Below are 24826 nucleotides of genomic sequence, written 5' to 3'. Positions count from 1 at the left end.
ATCAACCCACGTGTGATGCGCAGTTACCTTAATCAAATGAGTACACTGTACACACATGTATTATTAATAACGATTAGCGAATAGTTTTAGTAGAATTTAAATTGATTTATTTGCTTGAAATAAAGTTACATCTCTACTTATGCTATTTTTACAAAAAAAATGATTATGTCATGTTTAATATAGCTAATTGTCACAAATATGGTACGTAGTCCTAATTTAAGTTGGCTGATATTATCCACAATCATAGTTATTTTCTCCCAAAAAATCTCAATAAAAGAGTGATTTTACTTCACTCTTGTTTACAAAACACATCACTCTTAGCATGATTTTACTTCACTCTTGTTTACAAAACACATCACTCTTATTATGATTTTACTTCACTCTTGTTTACAAAACACATCACTCTTAGCATGATTTTACTTCACTTTTGTTTACAAAACACATCACTCTTATTATGATTTTACTTCACTCTTGTTTACAAAACACATCACTCTTGTTTACAACACACATCACTCTTAGCATGATTTTACTTCACTCTTGTTTACAAAACACATCACTCTTATTATGATTTTACTTCACTCTTGTTTACAAAACACATCACTCTTGTTTACAACACACATCACTCTTAGCATGATTTTACTTCACTCTTGTTTACAAAACACATCACTCTTGTTTAAAAAACACATCACTCTTAGCATGATTTTACTTCACTCTTGTTCACAAAATACATCACTCTTAGCATGATTTTACTTCACTGTTGTTAACAAAACACATCACTGTTAGAATGATTTTCTCTTATTTCAAGTTCATGAGTAATGATCAGTAGAACATAGGCATTCATGTCATTTCAAACAAAATTGGACTGTTTTACAACTGTGATGTTTCAAAATTAGTTTTACAAAATGGCTTCTACCAATACAACTTATAGGCTCTTCTATCTATATATTATCTCCTCTTTGTCGATAGGCTTCGACGTTCAGCTTCTATCTCAGCAACGATGACACAGAATTCTGCACCAAGCATCTCAGGCACTTCAAGATCCATAGACTTGCTCAACTCAACAATTTGTGTGATAATTTCTACTGTAATCGTGAAGCCTAAAGTAGATAGCATTAGCTGATTTGCAAATATTAGAATGATTCTCTGCGAGCAGCGTCTCTCAGCACCATGGAAGTCGGCAGCGTCGGGAGAGTCTCGTTTCTAATCGAGAACGACAAGACCGATCAACCTCCCAAGCCTGCGCGAGAGGAGAGATCGGAGCAGGTCATATTCCTGCGGCGGAGCGCTAGCAGCTGCGTCGAGGTGAAGAAGACTAACGGATTTTGGATTGAATTTGCAATGTACCTAATTTTGGATGTCAATGACCATTATACCCCCGCTTTGTTATTGTGGAGTAAATTTGTGAGAGAGAGAACTAATATCTCCTTTAAATTCAAAAATTACATGTATTAATAGTAGCCCTTGATTTTTTTTGATCTTGTGGCTATTATTTGTTCTCTAGTTATTTGGTTAAGGGGTGTTTACCATAGATCACTACATTTTATATATATATATATATATATATATATATATATATATATATATATATATATATATATATATATATATATATATATTTTCCTATATAGGGTTTTGATCTATGCAAACTCATTCTTAATACAAAAATGCAGAACCAAGCATACAAAAGTCATTTTTAGGTCATTGTAAGCTTATTTTTACGTCATTATAGTAAGGATGACATGAAATGATCTTAACATGATCTCAAACCCAAAGTTTATAATATGACCTAAAATTGCTTTACAATGACCCTCCGTGTTTTTGTTTAATTATTGACCATTAGATTATCAAATCTCATGGTCAGGATTTGGTCTGGATTTTGTATTGAGATCAAGTTTTGTATTGATCATTTTCCTATATATATATAGTTGTGATCATATGATAACCCCTAAATATCGTAATAAGCCTATAACCAAATTTGAACCACACATATTTTCTAATCTTGTGGTTGAGATTCAAACTTAGATTTACTTCATAAAAAAAGGTGCGGGGGTAAATATGTCATTTCCCTCATTTAAATTTCTGAATTTCGCTCCATTCTTTCTCTCTTTCTCAGTTCGATTCTTTCCTATTCTCCGCGATTTGGTTTCAGATTTCCATAATCTCTAGATTTCCATAATCTCCATATTTCCTTCCGATTATTTCCATAGACTCCAGATTTCCTTCCGATTATTTCAATAGACTCCAGATTTCCTTCCGATTATTTCAATAGACTCCAGATTTCCTTCCGATTATTTTAATAGACTCCAGATTTCCTTCCGATTTGGTTCATTATTCCATAATTCCATAAATGATAGTTTTGCCGCATAGAATGATACTCTGAGTTGATAAAATGATAGTCTGAGTTGATAAAATGATAGTTTTGCTTGATAGAATGATACTCTGAGTAGATAAAATGATACTTTTGGCGATAAAATGATACTCTGAGTTGATAAAATGATACTTTTGCCGGATAGAATGATACTCTGAGCTGATAAAATGATACCCCTAAATATTGTAATAACCCTATAACCAAATCTGAACCACACATATTTTCTAATCTTGTGGTTGAGATTCAAACTTAGATTTACTTCATAAAAAAAAGCGCGGGAGTAAAACTGTCATTTCCCTCATTTAATTTCTGAATTTCGCCAAATATCACGTAAAATGATAAAATGATAGGTTTATTGCATAGAATGATAGTTTTGCCGGATAGAATGATACTCTGAGTTGATAAAATGATACTTTTGACTGACTGATAAAATGATAGGTTTATTGCATAGAATGATAGTTTTGCCGGATAGAATGATACTCTGAGTTGATAAAACTAACTGATAAAATGATAAAATGATATATATTAGGTTTATTGCATAGAATGATAGTTTTTCCGGATAGAAAGATACTCTGAGTTGATAAAATGATACTTTTAGCTTATAAATGTTAGGTTTACTGCATAAAATGATAGTTTTGCTGGATAGAATGATACTTTCAGCCGATAGAATGATAGTTTTGCCGGGTAGAATGATACTTTTAGCCGATAGAATGATAGGTATTTTTGGTGTATAAAATGACATTTTCGTTTAATAAAATGATACTTTTACCTGATAAAATGATAATCTAAGCGGATAAAATGACAGTAACCTTATAAAAATGATACTATGAGTTGATAAAATGATACGTTTACTGCTTTATGATAAAATGATAGGTTTATTGAATAAAATGATAGTTTTGCCGGATAGAATGATACTCTGATTTGACTGACTAATAAAATGATAAAATGATATATGTTAGATTTATTGCATAGAATGATAGTTTTTCCGGATAGAATGATACTCTGAGTTGATAAAATGATACTTTTAGCTTATAAATGTTAAGTTTACTGCATAAAATGATAGTTTTGCTGGATAGAATGATACTTTCAGCCGATAAAATGATAGTTTTGCCGGGTAGAATGATACTTTCAGCCGATAGAATGATAGGTATTTTTGGTGTATAAAATGACATTTTCGTTTAATAAAATGATACTTTTACCTGATAAAATGATAATCTAAGCGGATAAAATGACAGTAACCTTATAAAAATGATACTCTGAGTTGATAAAATGATACTGATAAGTCGTATTCTAGGCCTAGGTTACTGGTCAGTATGATGTGCGTAATTGAATTATATCTGCAAAAACTAGTTGCTTAAGCGTGCAGGGTAAGCATTCTAGCCAGTAGGAAGAGTTTCAGACACTTCAAGTGAAAAGGGCGTCAGGACGATTACGTACTGACCAGTATACATGCAAATATGGCTCGAGATGGAGAAGGAGGATAGCTGGGACTGCTCAATCACAATTAAGGGCAAAGAAGTCATCTCACCGCAAGGTCTTACCCTAAAAATCAAGGGTAAGCCTCCCTATAAAAGGAAGCCACTTGGAGAGAGAAAAAAAGGGGAATTTATCATCATCATCATCACTCTTAGGTAGAATTCTCTCGGAGTTCAGTCCTTCAGCCCAGTCCAGAATCTCGTTTCTCGCCACTGCCATGGTCACTTGAAGATTTAGATGTTCCCGGAATTCCAGATCGTTCGTTCCAGCCAGCAGAACCGTAGTTAGAGATATCATCGCCCGTAGTGGCAAATCACTTTTACTCGCTTTCGTAGTTTAATTCGCTTGCTTTCTTTACGTTGGATCTTTTGTTGCTTTTGGATATTTTCTGTTTTGAAGTACTTGTGGAAGATCCGAACGTGTTTATGCTATGAAGTTGATTTCCGTTTCGTATATTGTGTCATTTTCTTTTCCTTTCTATTCCGCCTAGTTAGCTCAGATCTAAGATTCCTTGGTGTTTTTTTTAAGTGCTGAAACTTTCCTTTCTTTGTTTCCATCAAAATTCCTTTAGTTAAGTGTGGAACTGTTGATCGTGAGTGAATCGCTGCATGTGAAGTCTTGTTTGAGTTCGTTTTCGTTTTCCTGCTGATCAGTATGCGGAGTTGCATTTTCTGTGCTTGATTTAAGATTTGGTGTTTGTATTTGTGGATCTGTGTTCGCGAATTGATAAACTGTGTTTCCGTGTTGAATCTGGAATTGTTTTCTGATTTCAGTTTGTGTTGCTGAAGAAGATGATGTCCCTGTCAAATGTTGGGGACAACTTGCTTTTTAGATGCTTTTTGCTTTTTTTTACTTTTTGTCCTTTGCTTTTCGTTATAACCTGCAGATCTGTCAGCCCAGTCACCTTGACTACCACTACCCTCTGAATATTCTGTCTAGCCCAAAATAGAATCCCGTACCTTCCAAATATTTCCTGTTACAAAAATGTCTCCCTATTTCCACGTACACAGCTGCACCTCTACACTCCTTTCCCCATTCTAGTCAGTAGGAAATTACCTTTAAGTTCTTGCCTAGGTAGAGACTCAACCCGAGCGTGGTAGCTAACCAACCCATCCAGAATATCACCACAATAGTTTTAACGCACCATCTCTGTGGGATTCGACCCTTACCACCACTATACTGATCAGTAGAAGTGGGTTGAGGAATTTTTGAAACCAGGGTCTAGGCTTAGTTAGGATCTCTATCCTGACCAGTAGGATATATCCTTGCTTGAACGACACCTAAGCACCCTGAGAAATCCATCGTTTCAAATGGCGCCGTTCCCGGGGATGGATGGCGTTACTAGTTACTTTTGTGTGTGATACTTTGGCGTATATATTGTGCATAATCTTCTTTTCCTTTTCTTTCCATTTCAGTTTATGAGAAGCAGTTCGGCTCCTGACCAGGGGAGACCGAAGATACTTCAGCGAGGGTCTATACTCGTAACCACTCGTTCTGGCTTGTCGACCACCTTGTCTGACCTAGGGACGAGTAGTGACGAGGAGAAGGGCACCATAGAGGGACCGATACCAGAAGAGATACCACTGTTGGAAGGCAACCCAAGGGAAATGGCCAACCAGGGAGATGAGGACCCGGAGATCGGGACGCTGAACGCGCATACTGAAGGAGAGCCCCCGCAAGCCATAGTCGTTACTCCAGGCCAAACCGCCTGCGATGTGAAGCCTCATGTGATCGCAATCCTGCCTACATACTGTGGGAAGAGCTATGAAGGGCCATATGAGTTTCTTCACGAGTTTTGCAAAATTTGTAGGGCGCAGAGGAGACCGGCAGGAGCGACGGAGGATGATTATAGGCTGAAGGCTTTGCCATTTGTGCTAAAAGGGGAAGCTAACACCTGGTTCATGCGCCTGCCCCCCAACTCCATCGAGACTTGGGCCGATTTCAAGTCAGCATTTCTGGGCGAGTTTTTTCCATCATCCAAGACAAGCGCGCTGAAGAGGGAAATAACTAATGTGAAGCAAGGGTATGATGAGCCCTTGAGTGATTATTGGGCAAGATACATGGGTCTTTAGGAATCGTGTCCCAACCATCGCATGGCGGACATTGAAGTACATCATACTTTCTACGAAGGCATGAACGCGGTAACCAAGGACCTGGCAAATTCATCGTCGGGAGGAAGCTTCACGCAATTGCGGGTTAGCGAAGCAAAGAGAGTCCTAAGGAAGCTACTGAATGCAAAGAAAGAGTATGACCATTCAAGGGAAGGATATAACCGAGAGCGGGTTGTTGTTGCCTCGGTTACTGATCAGGAAAATACACTGGAGCAGAAAATGGATTTGAAAATGGATGAGCTGAAGAAGTCACTTCTGAGTGCGATCGAGAAGAGCACTCCACCACCTCCCCCAGCTGGGAATTACAAGGGTGCAGAGTAGGGATATCAAGGACCGAACTATGATCAGCCTAATGACTTCGGGAATATGGAGCAAGTTAATGCTGCGGGGTACTTCAACTCTAGTGGGCATTGGATTAAAGGTAGGCAACGGGATGCACCATGGAGGGATCATCCAAACTTCCGATGGGGTGACGGGAGCCAAAATCAGAACCAAGGTCAGAGCCAGTATAACCCCCATCCGAACCAAAACCCTAACCGTGGACCAGCGAACCCAGACTACCAGCCCAACTGGTCAGGAAGAAACCAACATTCCCAAAACCAAAACCCACAGAACTCGAACCCTGTCTATGTGCCACCCCACCAGAGAAACTTCCAAAACTTCCAAAATCAGCCAAACCCAGGACCCCAAAACCATCAGAACCAAAATCAATTCCAAGGCCAGCACCAGAATCAATATCCTCAAGATCAGTACACCCCTCCTGCCCAGTATAACCAATACCCGCCTAATCAAGGCCAGCAAACCTCCCAGAACTATCAACACCAAGGGCCAAGTCACTTCCAAAACTCGAGCAGGTCAAGGAGATCCGTTGAAGACATGATGGGTGAAATGCTAGCATCACAACAGAGCATCAAAGGAGAATTGCAATCCCATAATGAGGTCGTGCAGGGGATGCAAAATGCCCAGAAGGAACATAAGGCGAACATGGATATGATGAATAGGCAGTTAGCTCAACTGGCCAGTTCGGTGGGTGATTTGAAGGGAAATGCAGGGAAACTCCCATCTACAGTCCAAATGCCCGAAAAGGCAAATGTGAGTAAGGTTACGTTGAGGTCGGGAACCACTTATGACGCGCCTCAACCAAAACAACCTGGTGGAGGATCTAATGGAACGAAGATAGGAGGTGATACCATTTCAGTGGATGAATTAGGGAGAACTATGCCTCGGATGAAGGATCCATTCTTCTTGGATGATACACCAAGTTTACGAGGTGAACCCGACACCCTACTGACCAGGAAGAAACCCCCCTCAAGAGGTAGAACCCAGAATGGAGGCCCAGACCCAGGAACTACCCAAGAAAAACTCCAAGAAGGTTGCTGAAGAACCAGTAGAGGAAAAAAAAGGGGAGAAACCGTTCCCATTCCGATTTGTTACAAAGAGGAAGAAAGAGAACCCGGTTGACTACTTGTCGATTTTTGGGAAGTTGGATGTCACCATACCATTCCTCCAAGCCGTGAAGCTACCCCCTCTCGGGAAATTCATTAAGGACTTCATAGCCGGGAGAGCCCAGAAGGATGGCAAGATTATGGTGGAAGGAATAGCGTCAGCAATAGTGCAAGAGAAGTTACCACCCAAGAGAGCCGATCCAGGTATGTTCACTTTGCCTATAACTATAGGAGATGTGAAGGTCAAACATGCAATGTGTGATTTGGGGGCGTCCATAAATGTTATGCCATTGTCTATCTATAACCGATTGAAGGGAGTTAGATTGTCTAATACTAGGGTGTTGATCCAACTGGCTGATAGGTCGTGCATAAGTCCTGAGGGAGTTTTAGAAAACGTGTTAGTAAGAGTGCATGATTTTATCTATCCTGCTGATTTTTATGTGATCAAAATGAGTGAGCATGAAGCTAGGGAATCTAGTGGAGTGTTGTTAGGAAGGTCATTTTTTAGAACGGCTAAGACAATAGTAGACATGGCCGAGGGGACAATTTGCATTGATTTCCATGGAGAGAAATTTACTTTTGATATCAATGAAGCCATGAAGAAACCGATTGATTCTGAAAATTTATGTTATGTTGACGTGATTGACCCCCTTGTCCAAGATTTTCTTGAGACTGAACTATTGCAGGAGAAACTCCAAGCATTAGATGTTTATGAGCAGGCTGACGTCGAAGCCGCTGCATGGTGTGAAATGATCAGTAGCCAAGGGTTGACTGATGAAGAAATAGAAGTAGCAATCAAGGAATTCTGTCAGAAATCAGAGTTCACTGGAGCCGCAGGGGTTCAGCTACCAGCCAGTATAGAAGAACCATCGAAGGGAGGTTTAGAAAAAGAAGGAGAGATTGAGAAAAACCCTCTACCCGAAGACACACTTCCACCTCAAGTTGAGCTGAAGAAGTTGCCACCAAATTTGAAGTATGCCTTCCTTGGAGAGGAGAACTCTTATCCAGTGATCATCAATAGCAGCCTCACGAAAGAACAAGAGGCTAGGCTACTGACCGTGCTGAGCAAGAACAAGAAGGCAATTGGATGGAGTCTTACAGATTTAGTGGGGATTAGCCCCGACGTCTGCATGCACCACATTAGGTTGGAGGAAGGAGCGAAGACACATCGAGATGCTCAAAGGAAGGTAAACCCTAACATGCGAGAAGAGATATTGAAGGAGATCTTGAAGTTGTTGTCGCTAGGGATTATCTATTCAGTACCGGATAGTGAGTGGGTCAGCCCGATTCACATGGTCCCAAAGAAGTCGGGCATCCAAGTAGTTCAGAATGAGAGGAATGAACTGATCCCAACGAGGCTAGTCACGGGTTGGCGAATGTGCATCGATTACCGTAAGCTGAACAATGCGACCAGGAAGGACCATTTTCCCCTGCCGTTCATCGACCAAATGTTGGAGAGATTAGCTGGGAAGAAGTTTTTCTGCTTTCTAGATGGGTACAGCGGGTATTTCCAAATTTACGTAGATCCTGAGGACCAGGACAAGACCACTTTCACTTGCCCGTTTGGAACCTATGCATACCGTCGCATGCCCTTCGGCCTGTGCAACGCTCCAGGTACGTTTCAACGATGTATGATGAGCATATTTTTCTGATTTGATTGAGGATTGCATAGAGATATTCATGGACGATTTTACGGTTTACGGAGACTCGTTCGACTCTTGCCTTCACCATTTAGATATAGTTTTGGAGAGATGTCAAGCAAAGAGTTTGGTTTTGAACTTCGAAAAGTGTCATTTTATGGTCGCCGAAGGGATAGTTTTAGGACACGTGGTCTCAGAGAGAGGTATCCAAGTGGATCGAGCCAAGGTAGATGTTATATCCAAATTACCATTCCCTACTGATCAGAAGGGAATAAGGGGTTTTCTGGGGCACGCCGGATTTTATCGAAGATTTATCAAGGATTTCTCCAAGATCGCCCAGCCCCTTACTAGATTACTTCAGAATGACGTGGAATTCATCTTTGATGAGCAATGCAAGGCTGCTTTCAACCTTCTCAAGGAAAAGTTGATATCCGCACCTATCATAAGGGCTCCTGACTGGAACCATCCGTTCGAAGTAATGTGCGACGCCAGCGATTTTGCGGTAGGAGCCGTGCTGGGTCAGAAGATCGACGGGAAGAGGTACGTAATTTTTTATGCGTCCAAAACTTTAAATCAAGCCCAGCGGAATTACGATACCACTGAAAAGGAGATGCTGGCAGTGGTGTATTCTTTCGAGAAGTTCAGGCCATATTTGTTGGGATCTAAGGTCATAGTGTATACTGACCATGCGGCGATTAAGTATCTGATTGCCAAGAAGGAATCCAAACCACGCTTGATCCGATGGGTACTCTTGCTACAAGAATTTGACTGGGAGGTAGAAGATAAGCGAGGAGTCGAGAATAAAGTGGCGGACCATTTGAGCAGAATAGTGCAAGATGGAAACGGTGACGAAGTGCATGATAAATTTCCAGAGGAACATTTGTGTGAGGTGATTTTTGTGCCCAGAAAAATTGATTGGGAAGAAGTGTTCAAGCTTACTGGTCAGAATGATACAGCAAAAGGAAAAGAGAAGGTAGGGCAAGAGCCTTGGTACGCGGACCTGGCCAACTACCTGGTAACTGGAGAGCTTCCAGAAGTGCCAAGTGTTACCAAAGCCCAAAGAATGAAGATCAAGAGTGAAGCGAAATACTACTTTTGGGACGACCCCTATTTGTGGAGGATAGGGTCCGATCAAGTGATAAGGAGGTGCATTCCTGACTGGGATCAGCGGGATGTTTTGACCCACTGCCATTCGTTAGCATGCGGAGGACATTTCGGGTCCAAGAAGACGGCTAGGAAGATTTTGGATAGCGGCTTTTATTGGCCAACCCTCAACAAAGACGCGTACGAGTTTTGCAGAAGTTGTGAGCGTTGCCAACTGACCGGTGGAATATCTGCCCGGGATGAAATGCCACAGGTACCCGTAATAGTTTGCGAGTTATTCGACATATGGGGAATGGATTTCATGGGGCCTTTCCCTTCATCCTATGGGAATCTGTATATCCTAGTTGCTGTAGACTACGTCTCCAAATGGGTGGAAGCCAAGGCCACAGGCACGTGTGAAGCCAAGGAAGTGGCCAAATTCTTAAAGAGTCATATCTTCAGCCGATTCGGTGTGCCCAGGGCGATCATATCCGATCAAGGTACACACTTCTGTAATCGCACAATTGAAGCTTTAATGAAGAAATACGGTGTGCACCATAGACTATCCAGCCCTTACCATCCGCAAGCAAATGGTCAAGCAGAAATCTCTAACCGCGAAATAAAGAAAATTTTGGAGAAGAAGGTGAACACTTCTAGGAAGGATTGGAGTGTAAGGTTAGAGGATGCTCTCTGGGCGTATCGAACAGCCTACAAGACTCCCATAGGCATGTCCCCTTACCGGATTGTCTTTGGAAAGATGTGCCATTTACAAGTTGGAATCGAGCATCGAGCATACTGGGCAGTACAGAAAGTGAATATGGATGCTACAGCCTGTGAAGAGGAAAGGAAGCTGCAACTGCAGGAGCTTGAGGAACTTAGATTGGAGTCATTCGATTCCGCCATGTGGTACAAAGAACGAACTAAATTATGGCATGATCGAAATCTGAGGACTAAGGAGCTCCATGTTGGCCAGAAAGTACTACTCTTCCAGTCAAGATTGAAGCTTATGCCAGGGAAACTCAAGTCCAAATGGACAGGACCTTACATCATAACTGCACTCCGGTCCAACGGGGCAGTAGAAATTTCAGGGAGTTTTTCTAACTCTGAACCTTTCATAGTAAATGGGCATAGGTTGAAAATATTCAGGGATAATAGCGAGGTGGGTGTAGTGGATGAAATTCCACTACAGCCACTTACATCGGTTTCATACTGATCAGTAAGATAGGAATTTGGAATTCCGCGCGGCCAGTTTCCCTTTGAGAATAGTATGCATATACTGGCCAAGTTGAATTCCAAATTACCTAAGAAAGTTGTAAATATTGTAAATACGTAATTAATATTTGCACGCTAGATAATTCCTAAAAATCCAAAAAAAAATATTTTCGGGCCTTAATTTTAATTTGAAGTGCGCATTGACCAAAGGATTGCTTATCTGGTGCTATTTCAAAATGTTATTTAAGTGCCCATTTAAATTAGTCTCCTTTTTTAGGCAAGTAGAGGAGGAATTATGGAAAGGACGAAAATTTGAATTAAAGCTTGTGCAGCTTTTGCAGGGTGACAGCAAGAGAAATGGCGCGTGAGCAGAGGGAAAAGACGCGCGGACCAATCAGAGGCCAGCAACCTCAACCGCCCTTCCCGTCTGAAACGTCGCGACCGGCTACCCCTGATAACCGGTTACAACCACCTGCAACTGCTCTCTCTCACCCGAATTAAACTTACCGTCCCAACACTTTTCCCTCACAAACCCTCATTTTCAATTCGCTTTCAAGAAATCCTTGTCCATCTCTCTCGCGGAAACATCATTCTCAACCCTCAACCCTACCTTTTCACCACTAAATCGCAGATTTCCACTCATGGGGAAGAAAGCTTTCGCCCAGAAAATCAAACCGCGCCGCCAAGAAACCCAGGAGGCACAACCACAGCAAAATCCACCGCCACCAGCACCGACCGCTCAGCCACCACCTATGATTTCCATGGATGCCATGATGGCATTTCTTCGTCAACAGGACCCTACTCGGGACTGGACGGCGGCATTGACTGGTTTTGATCAAATGGGGGGCGTAGGAACCACACCCAGTGAACTCCCGCCTGCGCCGGACAGTCATGCAGCAGATTCAGTGCCGAATTCGGCAGAGCTCGACGCTATCACCGCACATTACGAATCCGACTCTGAGGAGCGTACGAAAAAGTCGAGTCAAGGCAAGACAACTCCGGAGGGGAGCGAAGGAACAGGGAAAACGCCCGAAGCGGAGCCGGTAGTTCAAGAAGTGAGAAAGCCGAAAATAGATTTGAATGAATCGGCCAGAAAACAAGGCCTAATGACAGACGAAGAATTTGACTCGATTCTGAACAGGGTCAACCAGAGAGAAGAGGACACTGCACCAATGGCTGAGGGTCTAGACCTCGCATTGGGGGCAGTAGGAAACAGGGAGAAAGCCACATCAGGAAACATACCGGAAGGCCGACCTTTCCAGTTGGTAGGAGGGAAAGGAGAATCACCGAGTAAAGAAAAAGAGCCAGTAGATCCCCGAGTAGAAGTAGGGGATGGTAGAATGCAGGTAGGAGAGGAGGAAACAGCTGCAGAAACCAATGAACCAGAACCGGTGGCACCTCCGATAGTGAAGCCCAAGCCCATAAAGCGGAAACTGGTGGTGAAAGCAGACCCCAAGGCAGACTCGCCCAAACCGCGGAGAATTTCACAGAGATGCTTGGGAAAGTGGGCAGCTAGTAGGGCGAAGCCGAACACAGAGGCAGATCTCGTGGAAATCTTGAGTGAAGAGGAGAGGACCACTCCCACAAAACCTGGGGAGGAGTCTTTACCTGTTACTGACCTAGAGGATACTGCAATGGAAACCGAAGCGGTCTCTCCAACACTGAGTGGCCAAGGTGAAGAGGCTGACGGGATGGCTGAGGGTCTGGACCTCACATCCAGGTCAGTAGGCCATAGGGAGACCGGTCCTACTACCCAGTACCCATTTTCAACACAAGCTGAGAAAGAACCCGAAGTAGAGAACGACAAAGCTGAGGAGGAAGCCAGGTACCAGATAAAAAGAAAAAGGAAAGGAAAAGCCGTTGTGAAGAACAAGCCGAGTACCAAAAAACCGCGTACCGTGAACACAGGCATCGTGATAACTGAGGCTGACCAGAGGACCCCATCAAACCGGCAAACACAGAGTGACAGTGAATATGAGATCAGTGAAGAATCTGAATCCGATAGCGATACGACCATGGAAGATGAGGAGTACAAGGAGCAGCAACTCCCTAACGATCATCGGGAACTATTGCATCCACCTGTAGAACCACTCTGATATAAGCGTTGGACGGTGGAGCTCACAGATGACGTGGTGGAGGGGATGCAATTTTTTGACTCCAAGGAGCTCCAATCCATCTATCGCACCAAGAACGCAAAAGGAAAGAAGGTTAAGTGTGGAAAGGTAATTCATCTCCCCTCGTTAGATGAATTGAAGGTTCGGGAATCGTTTCTCGCCCTTTTCCACGAATTGGGTTTTGAATGGCTGTTAAGGAATGAGAATTTGAATGTTCCGGTCGATTTGGCCAAAGAATTTTTCGCGACCTTTCGATTCAAGGTCACAACGGATTTGGATGTAGAGTGCATCAGTTTCAGAGTATTTGGAGGAGAGATTATGATGAATTTGATTGAATGGACTGTTCGGCTAGGGATATGCAGTTTGGAGGAGGCCATAGGGCCCAAGTGGAGAGATAGGGAGCGGGGAATTCCCCGCAGGCATGTGGACTTTGAGCCCCAGGTAGCTTGGGAAGAGCTTACTCACCCCGGGGCAGGACAGTTTCAGTCCACTATCTCCCGATCTATCCATCTCAACGATCCTAATCTACGCCTGGTTCAACTCTTCTTGGGTTACAACCTTTTAGGACAGTCGAATTCAGCAGTCCGGACATCGATGACGGAATTGTATCTTATGTGGTGTGCCAAGAGAGGCAAGAAGTTGCACTTAGGGTTCTGGACTGCATACACATGTCACCTCATCGCTACCTACCCAGCACGGAATATTTCCCTCTGCCATATATTGGGAATCTTTGTGAGAAACAACGTCACCGTTTCAGAGGACAAAGACTTAACCCCCTTGACGATGGTGGACGCCCCAGGATTGTTTGATACCCCCCTATTCGTACGGATGAATGCGGTATACATGAGGCAAGGCGTGCCACACTTCTACGCGATGGGAGAGGAAGCTACACCCACTGCTCGGTTGGCAGCAGCTCATGAAGCACCGGCACACGACCAGAGACAAGAGGGGATGGAAAAAGCTGTGGAGAAGATAGCGGAGGGAAACAGACAAATAAGGGCAGAAATGATCGGATTGGCATCGGACCAGGAACAGCGTCAAGCCAGAATGGAGAAGGAAATGGATGAAGTTAGAGAGGAGAATAAGCAATTGAAAGCAGAGATGGTCAAGCTAGCGGCAGTGATGGAAAGGATGTTGGAGAAATCTGCAGAGCAGAAGACATTGGCTCAAAAGCAAGACGCTATGGAGACGTTAGTGACTACTTTGGGAGAGGAAAACCATCGATTGATCACGGAGATGGGCCGGATGGCATCCGTGATAGATGTGTTGTTGGAAGAAGTGACCAGCCGGAAGAAAGAACAAGCTACAGGAACAAGCGGCCATGGAGGCCAGGACGATGAGACCCACCCACCAGAGACAATGATAGACGAGCCCGAGGAAGAGAACGCCGAGGTGCCGGCAGCAGCCGAGGAACCGGCGAAGGAGAGTGAGGATCACACTGGAACGGAAGAGGAACCCCTGGAAAAGCAGCCTACACCACCTGCCCCACGGAGGAGCAGGAGACTTCGCTAAGACCACCCCCATCTGACCAGTTAGTTTTTTTTTCTTTTTATTTTCTCATTTTTAGCTCTTCGTTTGTTTTAATTGTGTTTTGTGTGTCTAGGTAGTATAATTTCTGTTTGTGCGCAAACCCCGTTCATAACACTTAGCCTATTCTATAGTCTAAGTGTGAGAAGTTAAGGGTTTGTCTTTTGACGCATGTGTTGTGTTTTCTGTTTTTCGTAAGCATGATTGACGCACACTTAGTCCGTTGCACGGCCTAAGTGTGAGGAGTTTTGTATATATATGTGTTTTGTTGGTTGCTGTTTAGGTTTTTCAAAATCTCACACTTAGCCTATTCCATAGTCTAAGTGTGAGAAGTTTTAGTTTCAATTTGTTGTTTTTGTCTATTTGTCTATGTGTCCATCATACTGGCCATTACCTTTTCCACTTCACAGCCCTATCTGAGGGCAGACACTTGTGAAGTGGGAGGGGTGACGCAATGAGCAGTATGATGAGTATGTGTATATGTGTAGTTTTTGTGTTCGTGCTTGTGTTATTGTCCTGTTAGGTTTAGTTTTTTTATTTTGTGTGTTGATTGGGCTTAAAACTCAACCGTCTTGAGCTGACGGTGAAGGGAACTGAGGGAGATAAGACGTGCTGGAAAACCGAAACCACCCTCCCTAGTACCTCCTAGTCAGGATAGATGATGTGAGTATGAGAGAAAAGCCCATACTTAGAGCCAAGCGCGAAAGTCCTCTTAAAATGTGAGTTATAAGCTTTAAGTGGAACCACTTTCCACATATATGGAAAAGAAAGAGAGGCTGCCACAAATTGCCTAGGATGAAGTGACCACGGGTAGCAAAGACTGAAGGCAGTAGGAAACCCCCCATCTAAAAAAAAAAACCACCCTTAGAACCTTTTTTCCTAACTCTTTTACCCAGATAAATACCCCTAGCCACTGGGACTGTGTGTGTGCAAAGCGTGAGGCGAATGAAGCCTACTGGCCAGAAAGATGTACAAGAAAGCAGACTCCAGCTGGGCAAGAAGGTTCGGAAGAAAATCGACCAGAGAGTTATCCCGGGTCCACAAAAAGAAAAAAAATGGGAGAAGAAGAAGGAATAAGGGTGGCGAAGCCACAAAAAAAAAAAAAAAAAAGAGAAGAATGTGGAGAAAAATGGTCAGAAACTTGACCACAAAAAAAGAGAGAAGGAATAAGGGTGGCAAAGCCACAAGATGATACTGAACAGTTGGAGACCCAAGCCAGAAGCGCCAGCTAAAAAGCAACTGATCAAAAGCCTACAGCACACAGTTCTCCCGCATTAATAAAATAGAAATTTTGAAAACTTAGAGCCTTAGGAACATCTACCCCAAAACGCTGCAACCCAATAGCCCCATTACAAGCCTTTAAGTCCTTCAGTAGCTGCACGTGAGATCTAAGTCCGAAGCAAGTGTGGTTGAGCATATTGAGAGAATGCGGTCCTAACATTCCTGGTGAGGTATGAGAGACCGAGTGAATCTAGTGTTTGGCCGAGAGTTTGGGCGATCTTGACAAATGGATGTACTGACCAGGAAGGAATGGGGGGGTGGCAGGAGTTCAAGGCTGTCTAAGGCCGGATTGCACCAGATCCCGAGGTAAGGGATGGTTGAAAATATAGCCCAAATCTTTATGTTTTGGTTTTATTTGTGTTTGTGTGTTTGTGTGTTTTTTTTCTGTGTTTGACCAAGTGTTTTTCTTTGCGTCGAGTCTAGTTTAGGTAGAGTCGGTCAGGGGAGTAACCAGGCTAGAATTTGACTTATTCGTTTTTGTTTGTTCTTCACGCTTGAGGACAAGCATGTGGTAAGTGTGAGCAGTTTGATAAGTCGTATTCTAGGCCTAGGTTACTGGTCAGTATGATGTGCGTAATTGAATTATATCTGCAAAAACTAGTTGCTTAAGCGTGCAGGGTAAGCATTCTAGCCAGTAGGCAGAGTTTCAGACACTTCAAGTGAAAAGGGCGTCAGGACGATTACGTACTGACCAGTATACATGCAAATATGGCTCGAGATGGAGAAGGAGGATAGCTGGGACTGCTCAATCACAATTAAGGGCAAAGAAGTCATCTCACCGCAAGGTCTTACCCTAAAAATCAAGGGTAAGCCTCCCTATAAAAGGAAGCCACTTGGAGAGAGAAAAAAAAGGAATTTATCATCATCATCACTCTTAGGTAGAATTCTCTCGGAGTTCAGTCCTTCAGTCCAGTCCAGAATCTCGTTTCTCGCCACTGCCATGGTCACTTGAAGATTTAGATGTTCCCGGAATTCCAGATCGTTCGTTCCAGCCAGCAGAACCGTAGTTAGAGATATCATCGCCCGGAGTGGCAAAACACTTTTACTCGCTTTCGTAGTTTAATTCGCTTGCTTTCTTTACGTTGGATCTTTTGTTGCTTTTGGATATTTTCTGTTTTGAAGTACTTGTGGAAGATCCGAACGTGTTTATGCTATGAAGTTGATTTCCGTTTCGTATATTGTGTCATGTTCTTTTCCTTTCTATTCCGCCTAGTTAGCTCAGATCTAAGATTCCTTGGTGTTTTTTTTAAGTGCTGAAACTTTCCTTTCTTTGTTTCCATCAAAATTCCTTTAGTTAAGTGTGGAACTGTTGATCGTGAGTGAATCGCTGCATGTGAAGTCTTGTTTGAGTTCGTTTTCGTTTTCCTGCTGATCAGTATGCGGAGTTGCATTTTCTGTGCTTGATTTAAGATTTGGTGTTCGTATTTGTGGATCTGTGTTCGCGAATTGATAAACTGTGTTTCCGTGTTGAATCTGGAATTGTTTTCTGATTTCAGTTTGTGTTGCTGAAGAAGATGATGTCCCTGTCAAATGTTGGGGACCACTTGCTTTTTAGATGCTTTTTGCTTTTTTTTACTTTTTGTCCTTTGCTTTTCGTTATAACCTGCAGATCTGTCAGCCCAGTCACCTTGACTACCACTACCCTCTGAATATTCTGTCTAGCCCAAAATAGAATCCCGTACCTTCCAAATATTTCCTGTTACAAAAATGTCTCCCTATTTCCACGTACACAGCTGCACCTCTACACTCCTTTCCCCATTCTAGTCAGTAGGAAATTACCTTTAAGTTCTTGCCTAGGTAGAGACTCAACCCGAGCGTGGTAGCTAACCAACCCATCCAGAATATCACCACAATAGTTTTAACGCACCATCTCTGTGGGATTCGACCCTTACCACCACTATACTGATCAGTAGAAGTGGGTTGAGGAATTTTTGAAACCAGGGTCTAGGCTTAGTTAGGATCTCTATCCTGACCAGTAGGATATATCCTTGCTTGAACGACACCTAAGCACCCTGAGAAATCCATCGTTTCAGATACGTTTACTGCTTTGTGATAAAATGATACATTTATTTCATAGAATGATAATTTTGCCGGATAGAATGATACTCTGAGTTGATAAAATGATACTTTTGACTGAATGATAAAATGATATATGTTAGGTTTATTGCATAGAATGATAGTTTTGCCGGATAGAATGATACTCTGAGTTGATAAAATGATACTTTTGACTGACTGATAAAATGATAAAATGAGCGAAATTCAGAAATTAAATGAGCGAAATTTGGATACGTAAATTTTATCATGAGCGAAATGACATATTTACCCCCGCGCTTTTTTTATGAAGTAAATCTAAGTTTGAATCTAGACCACGTGATTTTAAAAATGTGTGGTCCAGATTTAGTTATAGGGTTATTACGGAAATTGAGGTTATCATTATAATGCACCCATATATATATATATATATATACATATATATACATATATATATATATATATATATATATATATATATATAGGTAGCCTATCAGTGATATAAAAGCCAAAGTAAAACCCTAGTAGCACAAAACAGCTGCCACTCACTGTAGCAAAAAGGAGCTACTATCTGCCTACAAAAGGAACCACTCTGCAGCAAAAAGGGGAGAGAAAATAGTCAGATAAAACAGCCAAGATACATAAATCATTACAATTCATCCACATGTGAAATGACATGCTTGGGAAGCTGAAGCAACTATATTTCATGATCAGCAAACAATAGGAACAGATCAAAAGAAATACAAAAGGTATTATTTTCTCTCATTAATATAAAAAATCAAACAACTTCTAATTCTATCAACCTGCATTCTGACTTTCATAAGCATAATGCACATTAGGGTTTAATGATTATTAGTAGAGTCATTTTCAAATAGAATTAGTAATCTTTTGCAAGTAAGATGATCATATATAGACTGCCAAATTTCTCCCATTTTATGTACAGAAACGAACTAACTTCCACGCAACTGGCTATATAGACATTGATCAATTATTGCAGGTATTAATTTTTAAATGCTTTGTAGCAAAGTTTGTTGTATTTAGTAAACTCTTCAAATTTCTGCCGTTTTCTTTACAAAAACAATTTCATAAATAATTTTCGGATTTATATGCTAGAAATGTTTAAATTATGAATACTAACATATTAAATGTTTTTTCAGGAACAAAATGCATTGGAAACATAAATGATCAGTCACAGCCTTGAAGAAATTTCAGCATACGATTTAACATCACAAAGCAAGAACAGAAAAGGAAAGAATCACTTAGCTGAAACATGGAGAAAACAAAAACAAAAGACTGATATGTTAACTGCTGCTAACTTTTATTGTATCTTGCAGGTTTGAGAAGAAAATTTAACAAACAGAGAACGAAAAACATCCACTACAGAGGATCAAGAGTGTTTCAAAAAGCATAAAACAATAAGGTAAAGAGTCTGAAGCTAATATCAATAAACAGTTGCACAATTGAGTTCATATGAATGTATCAATGTAATAAATAAATATTCATCAATGCTACTTTTTGAATATTGCAGATTTGAAAGGAAGCAACTAAAAATCATGAAATGAAGAAGATCTATTCGAAGCAGATGAAAAGAGAACAAATTTGGGAAGAAAGAAATGTGGAGGTAAAAAGGCTGAACTACCTAATATTTCAGTTGCTTGTTTTAGTTGATAGTAATTTTGGAAGAATAATCAGTAGGTTGTATAGAGGAAAAAATGTAGGCTTTCATGATAATAGGTGGGACCGTTGTGTTGTCTTCAAAAGTATGCATGTTCCACATAAAAACATAATCATAGAAAGGACCTTCCAAATAACACAATAAAAAAGAATCACATATAAATTATCATTCCTGAAATATATTATTATGATTAGTAAAATATTAAATATGTATTATATAATAGGTTTAGTAAATCTTAGAATAAATCGAGTTTAGTATAGCCTGTCAGTTGGAAACCCATTGCATTTAATAAATAGAATTTATTGCAACCACCTGCAAACATAATATTACTGTTAGTAAAGTATAAATGAAATTGCAACCACCTGCAAACATATGGGAAAGAGTAGGCAAGCAATTATAGGTTTTCTTATAGTCATAATTTTACGATAAAAAATCTAACTCTCATTATTTCAAATCTAAAATGCACAGTATTTAGAAGTAAAAAAATTGTTTAAATTCCGATTTTGTTAATTCCCAATTTTGCCGAACCTCAATTTCGACATTCTTTCCTTTAATATCCATTCATTTATATTTTCATCATTTAATTTGAAAAAATTGTACTACCACACTAAACTCAAGTTTGAGATATCTGACTTTATACATTAATTAATCAATCATCTCATAATATATTTCTAAATCTCACAAACATTACTCTATATATTAGTACTATACATTAACAGACAGCACTCCACCCCAAGCGAAAATTGCTGTCCTCGTTCTCGTCCTCGTCCTCATCCTCGTGTACAAGCTCTTGAGCCGCCTCCGATACAAGCTGCCGCCAGGGCCGTGGCCTCGGCCCATCGTGGGCAACCTGCCGGACATAAAGCCGGTGCTGGTGCTGTGCTTCACGGAGTGGTCAGAGAAATACGGCCCCATCTTCTCCGTGTACCTCGGGTCCCACCTCAAGGTGGTGGTTAACACCGCGGCTCTGGCGAAGGAGGTGCTCAAGGACAACGATCTGCAGCTCGCGAACCGCAACCGCACAAGGCAGATCAATAAGTTCAGCAAGAACGGCATGGATTTGATTTGGGCCGACTATGGCCCTCACTATGTCAAGGTGAGGAAGCTCTGCACTCTCGAGCTCTTCTCGGCTAAGCGCCTCGAGGGACTCCGCCCTATTCGAGAAGACGAGGTCACCGCCATGGTCGAGTCCATTTTCAAGGAATGCGCTAAGCCTGGTTAGTGATTGTTGAACCCTTATTCTTATCGCACATCGACTTGTTAATGATTTTGTCTCATCTATATATTCTTAGATAATCTTTTCCCTTAAAAGACCTTTAATATATAGATAATATTTTCCCTTAAATGACCTTTTAAGAGTGTGACCCGTTGTTACGTATATCATAATCAGGATAATGATCTATTTGTGGCTATTTCCATGTACATATGTTCATAGGGTAGTGATAATCTGCAAATGACATCTTTTCTACAAACCCTTAAAAGACCTTTAATATATAGATAATATTTTCCCTTAAAAGACCTTTTAAGAGTGTGACCCGTTTTTACATATATCATAATCAAGATAATGATCTATTTGTGGCTATTTCCATGTACATATGTTCATAGGGTAGTGATAATCTGCAAATGACATCTTTTCTACAAACTCTAAACTATGATTTTTTCTTACAAATTCCAAACTATGATCTGAACCGTTAGAATTTAAGATTTGATATTTTCCTACAAACTCCAAACCAAACTACTCCCTCCGTCCCACTTTAGAGTCTCAGTTGAGTTTGGCACGGGTTTTAAGAAATGTAAAGAAAAATTGGTGACAAAAGATAGTGGAATGTGGGTCCTACTTTTTTATATTAGTTTTATAATAAAATGTGAGTAGAAAAAAGTTAGTAGAATGTTGTGCCTAATACCATTTATGGAATATTCCAACCGGGACTCCTAAAGTGGGACACCCAAAAATGATAAATCGGGATTCCTAAAGTGGGACAGCTGGAGTATAATACTTTCTTATAAACTGTAAACTATAATTTGGACTCAATAAAACCTCCATGTAGATTTGTTCATCATTATGTCAAAAACTTGTTGTTTGTTGATATATATCATAATCAATATAAAAATCTATGTGTGGCTATTTCCATGTAGATTAGCTCATAGAGTAGTGATAATATGCAAATGACATCTTTTCTATAAACTAAAAACTACTCCCTCCATCCCCTAAATTTTATCACAGTTTGACCAGGCACGAGTTTTAAAAAATGTAATAAAAAGTGGGTTGAAAAAGTTGATAGGATGTGGGTCCTACATTTAAAGTATTAGTTTTATAATAAAATGTGAGTGAGAATAAGCTAGTGGAATGTGGGTTCCACTACCAAAAATGATAAAAAATTAAATGTGACAAATTTTGTGAGACAGATGGAAATGGAAAAATGTGACAAAATTTCAGGGACAGGTTCGTATAAATTCCAAACCAAACTATAATTCTTTCCTACTAACTCCAAACTATATATGACAAAGTCAAAAGAATATGTCAAAACAACGCCAATTGACAATGTTGACGTTGTGTTGACATTTTGTATGACGTTATTTGTCATCTATTGAAATCTAACGATACAGATCATAGTTTGGAGTTTGTAAAATATATAGAGTTTGCATGTGATTACATCCCTTTGATCACATGTAAAAACTCTAGGTAGATTTTTTCATCACTATGTTAATTGTTAAAAACTTGTTGTTTGTTGATATATATTGGCAGAAAACGAGGGAAAAACAGTCGTGGTGCGTGAGTACTTGAGCACGATGGCATTCTTGCACATAACAAGGCTAACCTTTGGGAAGCGATTCATAGATAGTAATGGCGTGATTGATGAACAGGGCCAAGAATTGAAGAACATTCTCGACAGCTCACTCAAATCCGGCACCAAGAAATCCGTGATTGCGGAGTTTCTCCCGGTGTGGTTTAGCATCTTCTTCAAGAACGAGAACGCCGCCCTAGACGCGCACAACTCTCGTACCGATAGCTTCACGAAGAAGATCATGGCAGAGCACACCCTCGCTCGCCGGAACACCGGCAGCAGCAAGAACCATTTCGTAGACGCTTTGCTCACCCTCCAAGAGGAGTACCAGCTGAGTGAGGACACCGTCATTGGCCTCCTTTGGGTGAGTTGGATCATTATCTATTACTCTGATATTGTCCGCTCTCTACTGAGTACTCGCCATTTTGTTATTGAGAAAATGCCTTTTTGCACTTATATATTATTTGCACATTTTTTTTATTTTTCCCTTGCCCCTCATTCTTCGAGAATCAGAAATTTTCAAGTTTGAATTTGTTCATTTGGAATCTGGGTTCTTCTACTTCATTTTTATTTAATATTAATTTCATTTTCACTCTCTTTTTTTACTACTTCCTCCGTTTTTGAAAAGTATAAACATTTAGTTCGACACGAGTTTTAATATATACTTGGTAAAGTAAAAGAGAGAGAGATAAATGAAAGTGTAAGTAATGTTAGTGGGGAGTTCCACATCTTTAGTAGTGTAGTTTAATTGTATAAGTTGTAAATAAAATGATGTGCATATGTAATGTGTTGTTTAACTAATCCAAAATTAGAAAGTTCATACTTTTTAGAGATTGATAAAAAAAGAAATAGTTCGTATTTTTCATGGACGGATAGAGTATCATTTATCATTCCTTAAGTCCCATAGGTTGATACAAAGGGTACAAAATAAATATGATTGATTTTTTGATCAAAAGTACTATGCGGAATCTTTGGTTTTTCCTCTTGCTATATCTCTGGACGAGTTTTGATTGGTTTGAATGTCGCAGGATATGATCTCTGCGGGTTTAGAAACAGTTGCCATCACGGTGGAGTGGGCCCTGGCGGAGCTGGTGAGGAACCCTCGGGTGCAACACAAGGCACAGGAAGAGCTGGATCGCGTGATAGGCCAAAATCGTGTCATGACGGAGGGCAACATCCCGAACCTCTCTTACTTGCAGTGTGTGACCAAGGAGTGCTACAGGATGCACCCTCCCACGCCCCTGATGCTCCCCCACAAGGCGAGCGCGGATGTCAAGATTGGGGGCTACGACGTCCCCAGAGGTTCCACCGTGAACGTGAACGTGTGGGCCATTGCTCGGGATCCGGCCGTGTGGAAAGACCCTCTTCAGTTCAGGCCGGAGCGCTTCCAAGAGGAGGATGTTGATGTGAAGGGAACCGACTACCGGCTACTACCCTTTGGGTCCGGGAGACGGATTTGCCCCGGGGCACAACTTGGTATAACCCTGGTGACTTCGTTGTTGGGACACATGTTGCACCACTTCACGTGGAGTCTTCCGCATGGGGTCGATGATATTGACATGATGGAGCAACCTGGAACGGTTACTTATATGGGGAAGCCTCTCGAGGCTATCCCTAACCCGAGACTTCCAGCCGAGCTTTACAAGCGCCTAGCTGTGGGAAATATATGAACTCCACTCTCTCACTCTGTTTTCTATGTTTTGTTTTGTTTGCAATTTCACTACGTTTTTCAATAAAATATAGTGTGGATGTTACTCGTGTCATTGCCAATATAGTAGATTTCTTTGGATTGCATTTCAACTAATGAGAGGAATAAACATTTGTAAAATAATTGAATGAGAAGATCAAAGGAAAATTGAATGCGAGTGAATTAAAAGTAAAAGTGAAAAATAAAGAAAAAAAGTCAAGATGGCAAAAGAAACAAATTAAAATAACAAGTAAAACTATGATAGTAGTAGTACTAATACTACAATTCAATGTTGATCCAAGGATAATCTCGTCTTTGTAGGTCGATTATTGTTTAGATTTTGATTTCTTTATTTCCAAGCTATACTTTCTCATTTCTTCTATTCATCTT

At 41.0% G+C, this 24826-nt stretch overlaps 1 protein-coding gene across 1 annotated transcript; it reads left to right on the top strand.

The window, feature by feature from the left end:
• The first annotated feature begins 1167 nt into the window (after window positions 1-1167).
• LOC121804071 (cytochrome P450 98A3-like) lies at window positions 1168-24419 on the top strand. The gene is made up of 4 exons (XM_042203617.1): window positions 1168-1302; window positions 20667-21180; window positions 22710-23113; window positions 23778-24419. The coding sequence occupies exons 1-4, from the start codon at window positions 1168-1170 to the stop codon at window positions 24417-24419; spliced, it is 1695 nt and encodes a 564-aa protein (XP_042059551.1).
• The last annotated feature ends 407 nt before the right edge of the window (window positions 24420-24826 follow it).

The sequence above is a fragment of the Salvia splendens genome, chromosome 5, assembly GCF_004379255.2.
Source record: "Salvia splendens isolate huo1 chromosome 5, SspV2, whole genome shotgun sequence".
Taxonomy (NCBI): domain Eukaryota; kingdom Viridiplantae; phylum Streptophyta; class Magnoliopsida; order Lamiales; family Lamiaceae; genus Salvia; species Salvia splendens.
Note: the sequence above shows the minus strand (reverse complement) of the source record. Positions and strands in the feature narration are given on the sequence as shown.

Bases quoted from the DNA above. Each gene is read 5' to 3' on its own strand.
- LOC121804071 (XM_042203617.1), top strand. From the start codon at position 1,168: ATGGAAGTCGGCAGCGTCGGGAGAGTCTCGTTTCTAATCGAGAACGAC. The intron at 1,303-20,666 runs GTGAAGAAGACT...TCTATATATTAG, and splicing joins GCGCTAGCAGCTGCGTCGAG to TACTATACATTAACAGACAG. The intron at 23,114-23,777 runs GTGAGTTGGATC...TGAATGTCGCAG, and splicing joins CCGTCATTGGCCTCCTTTGG to GATATGATCTCTGCGGGTTT.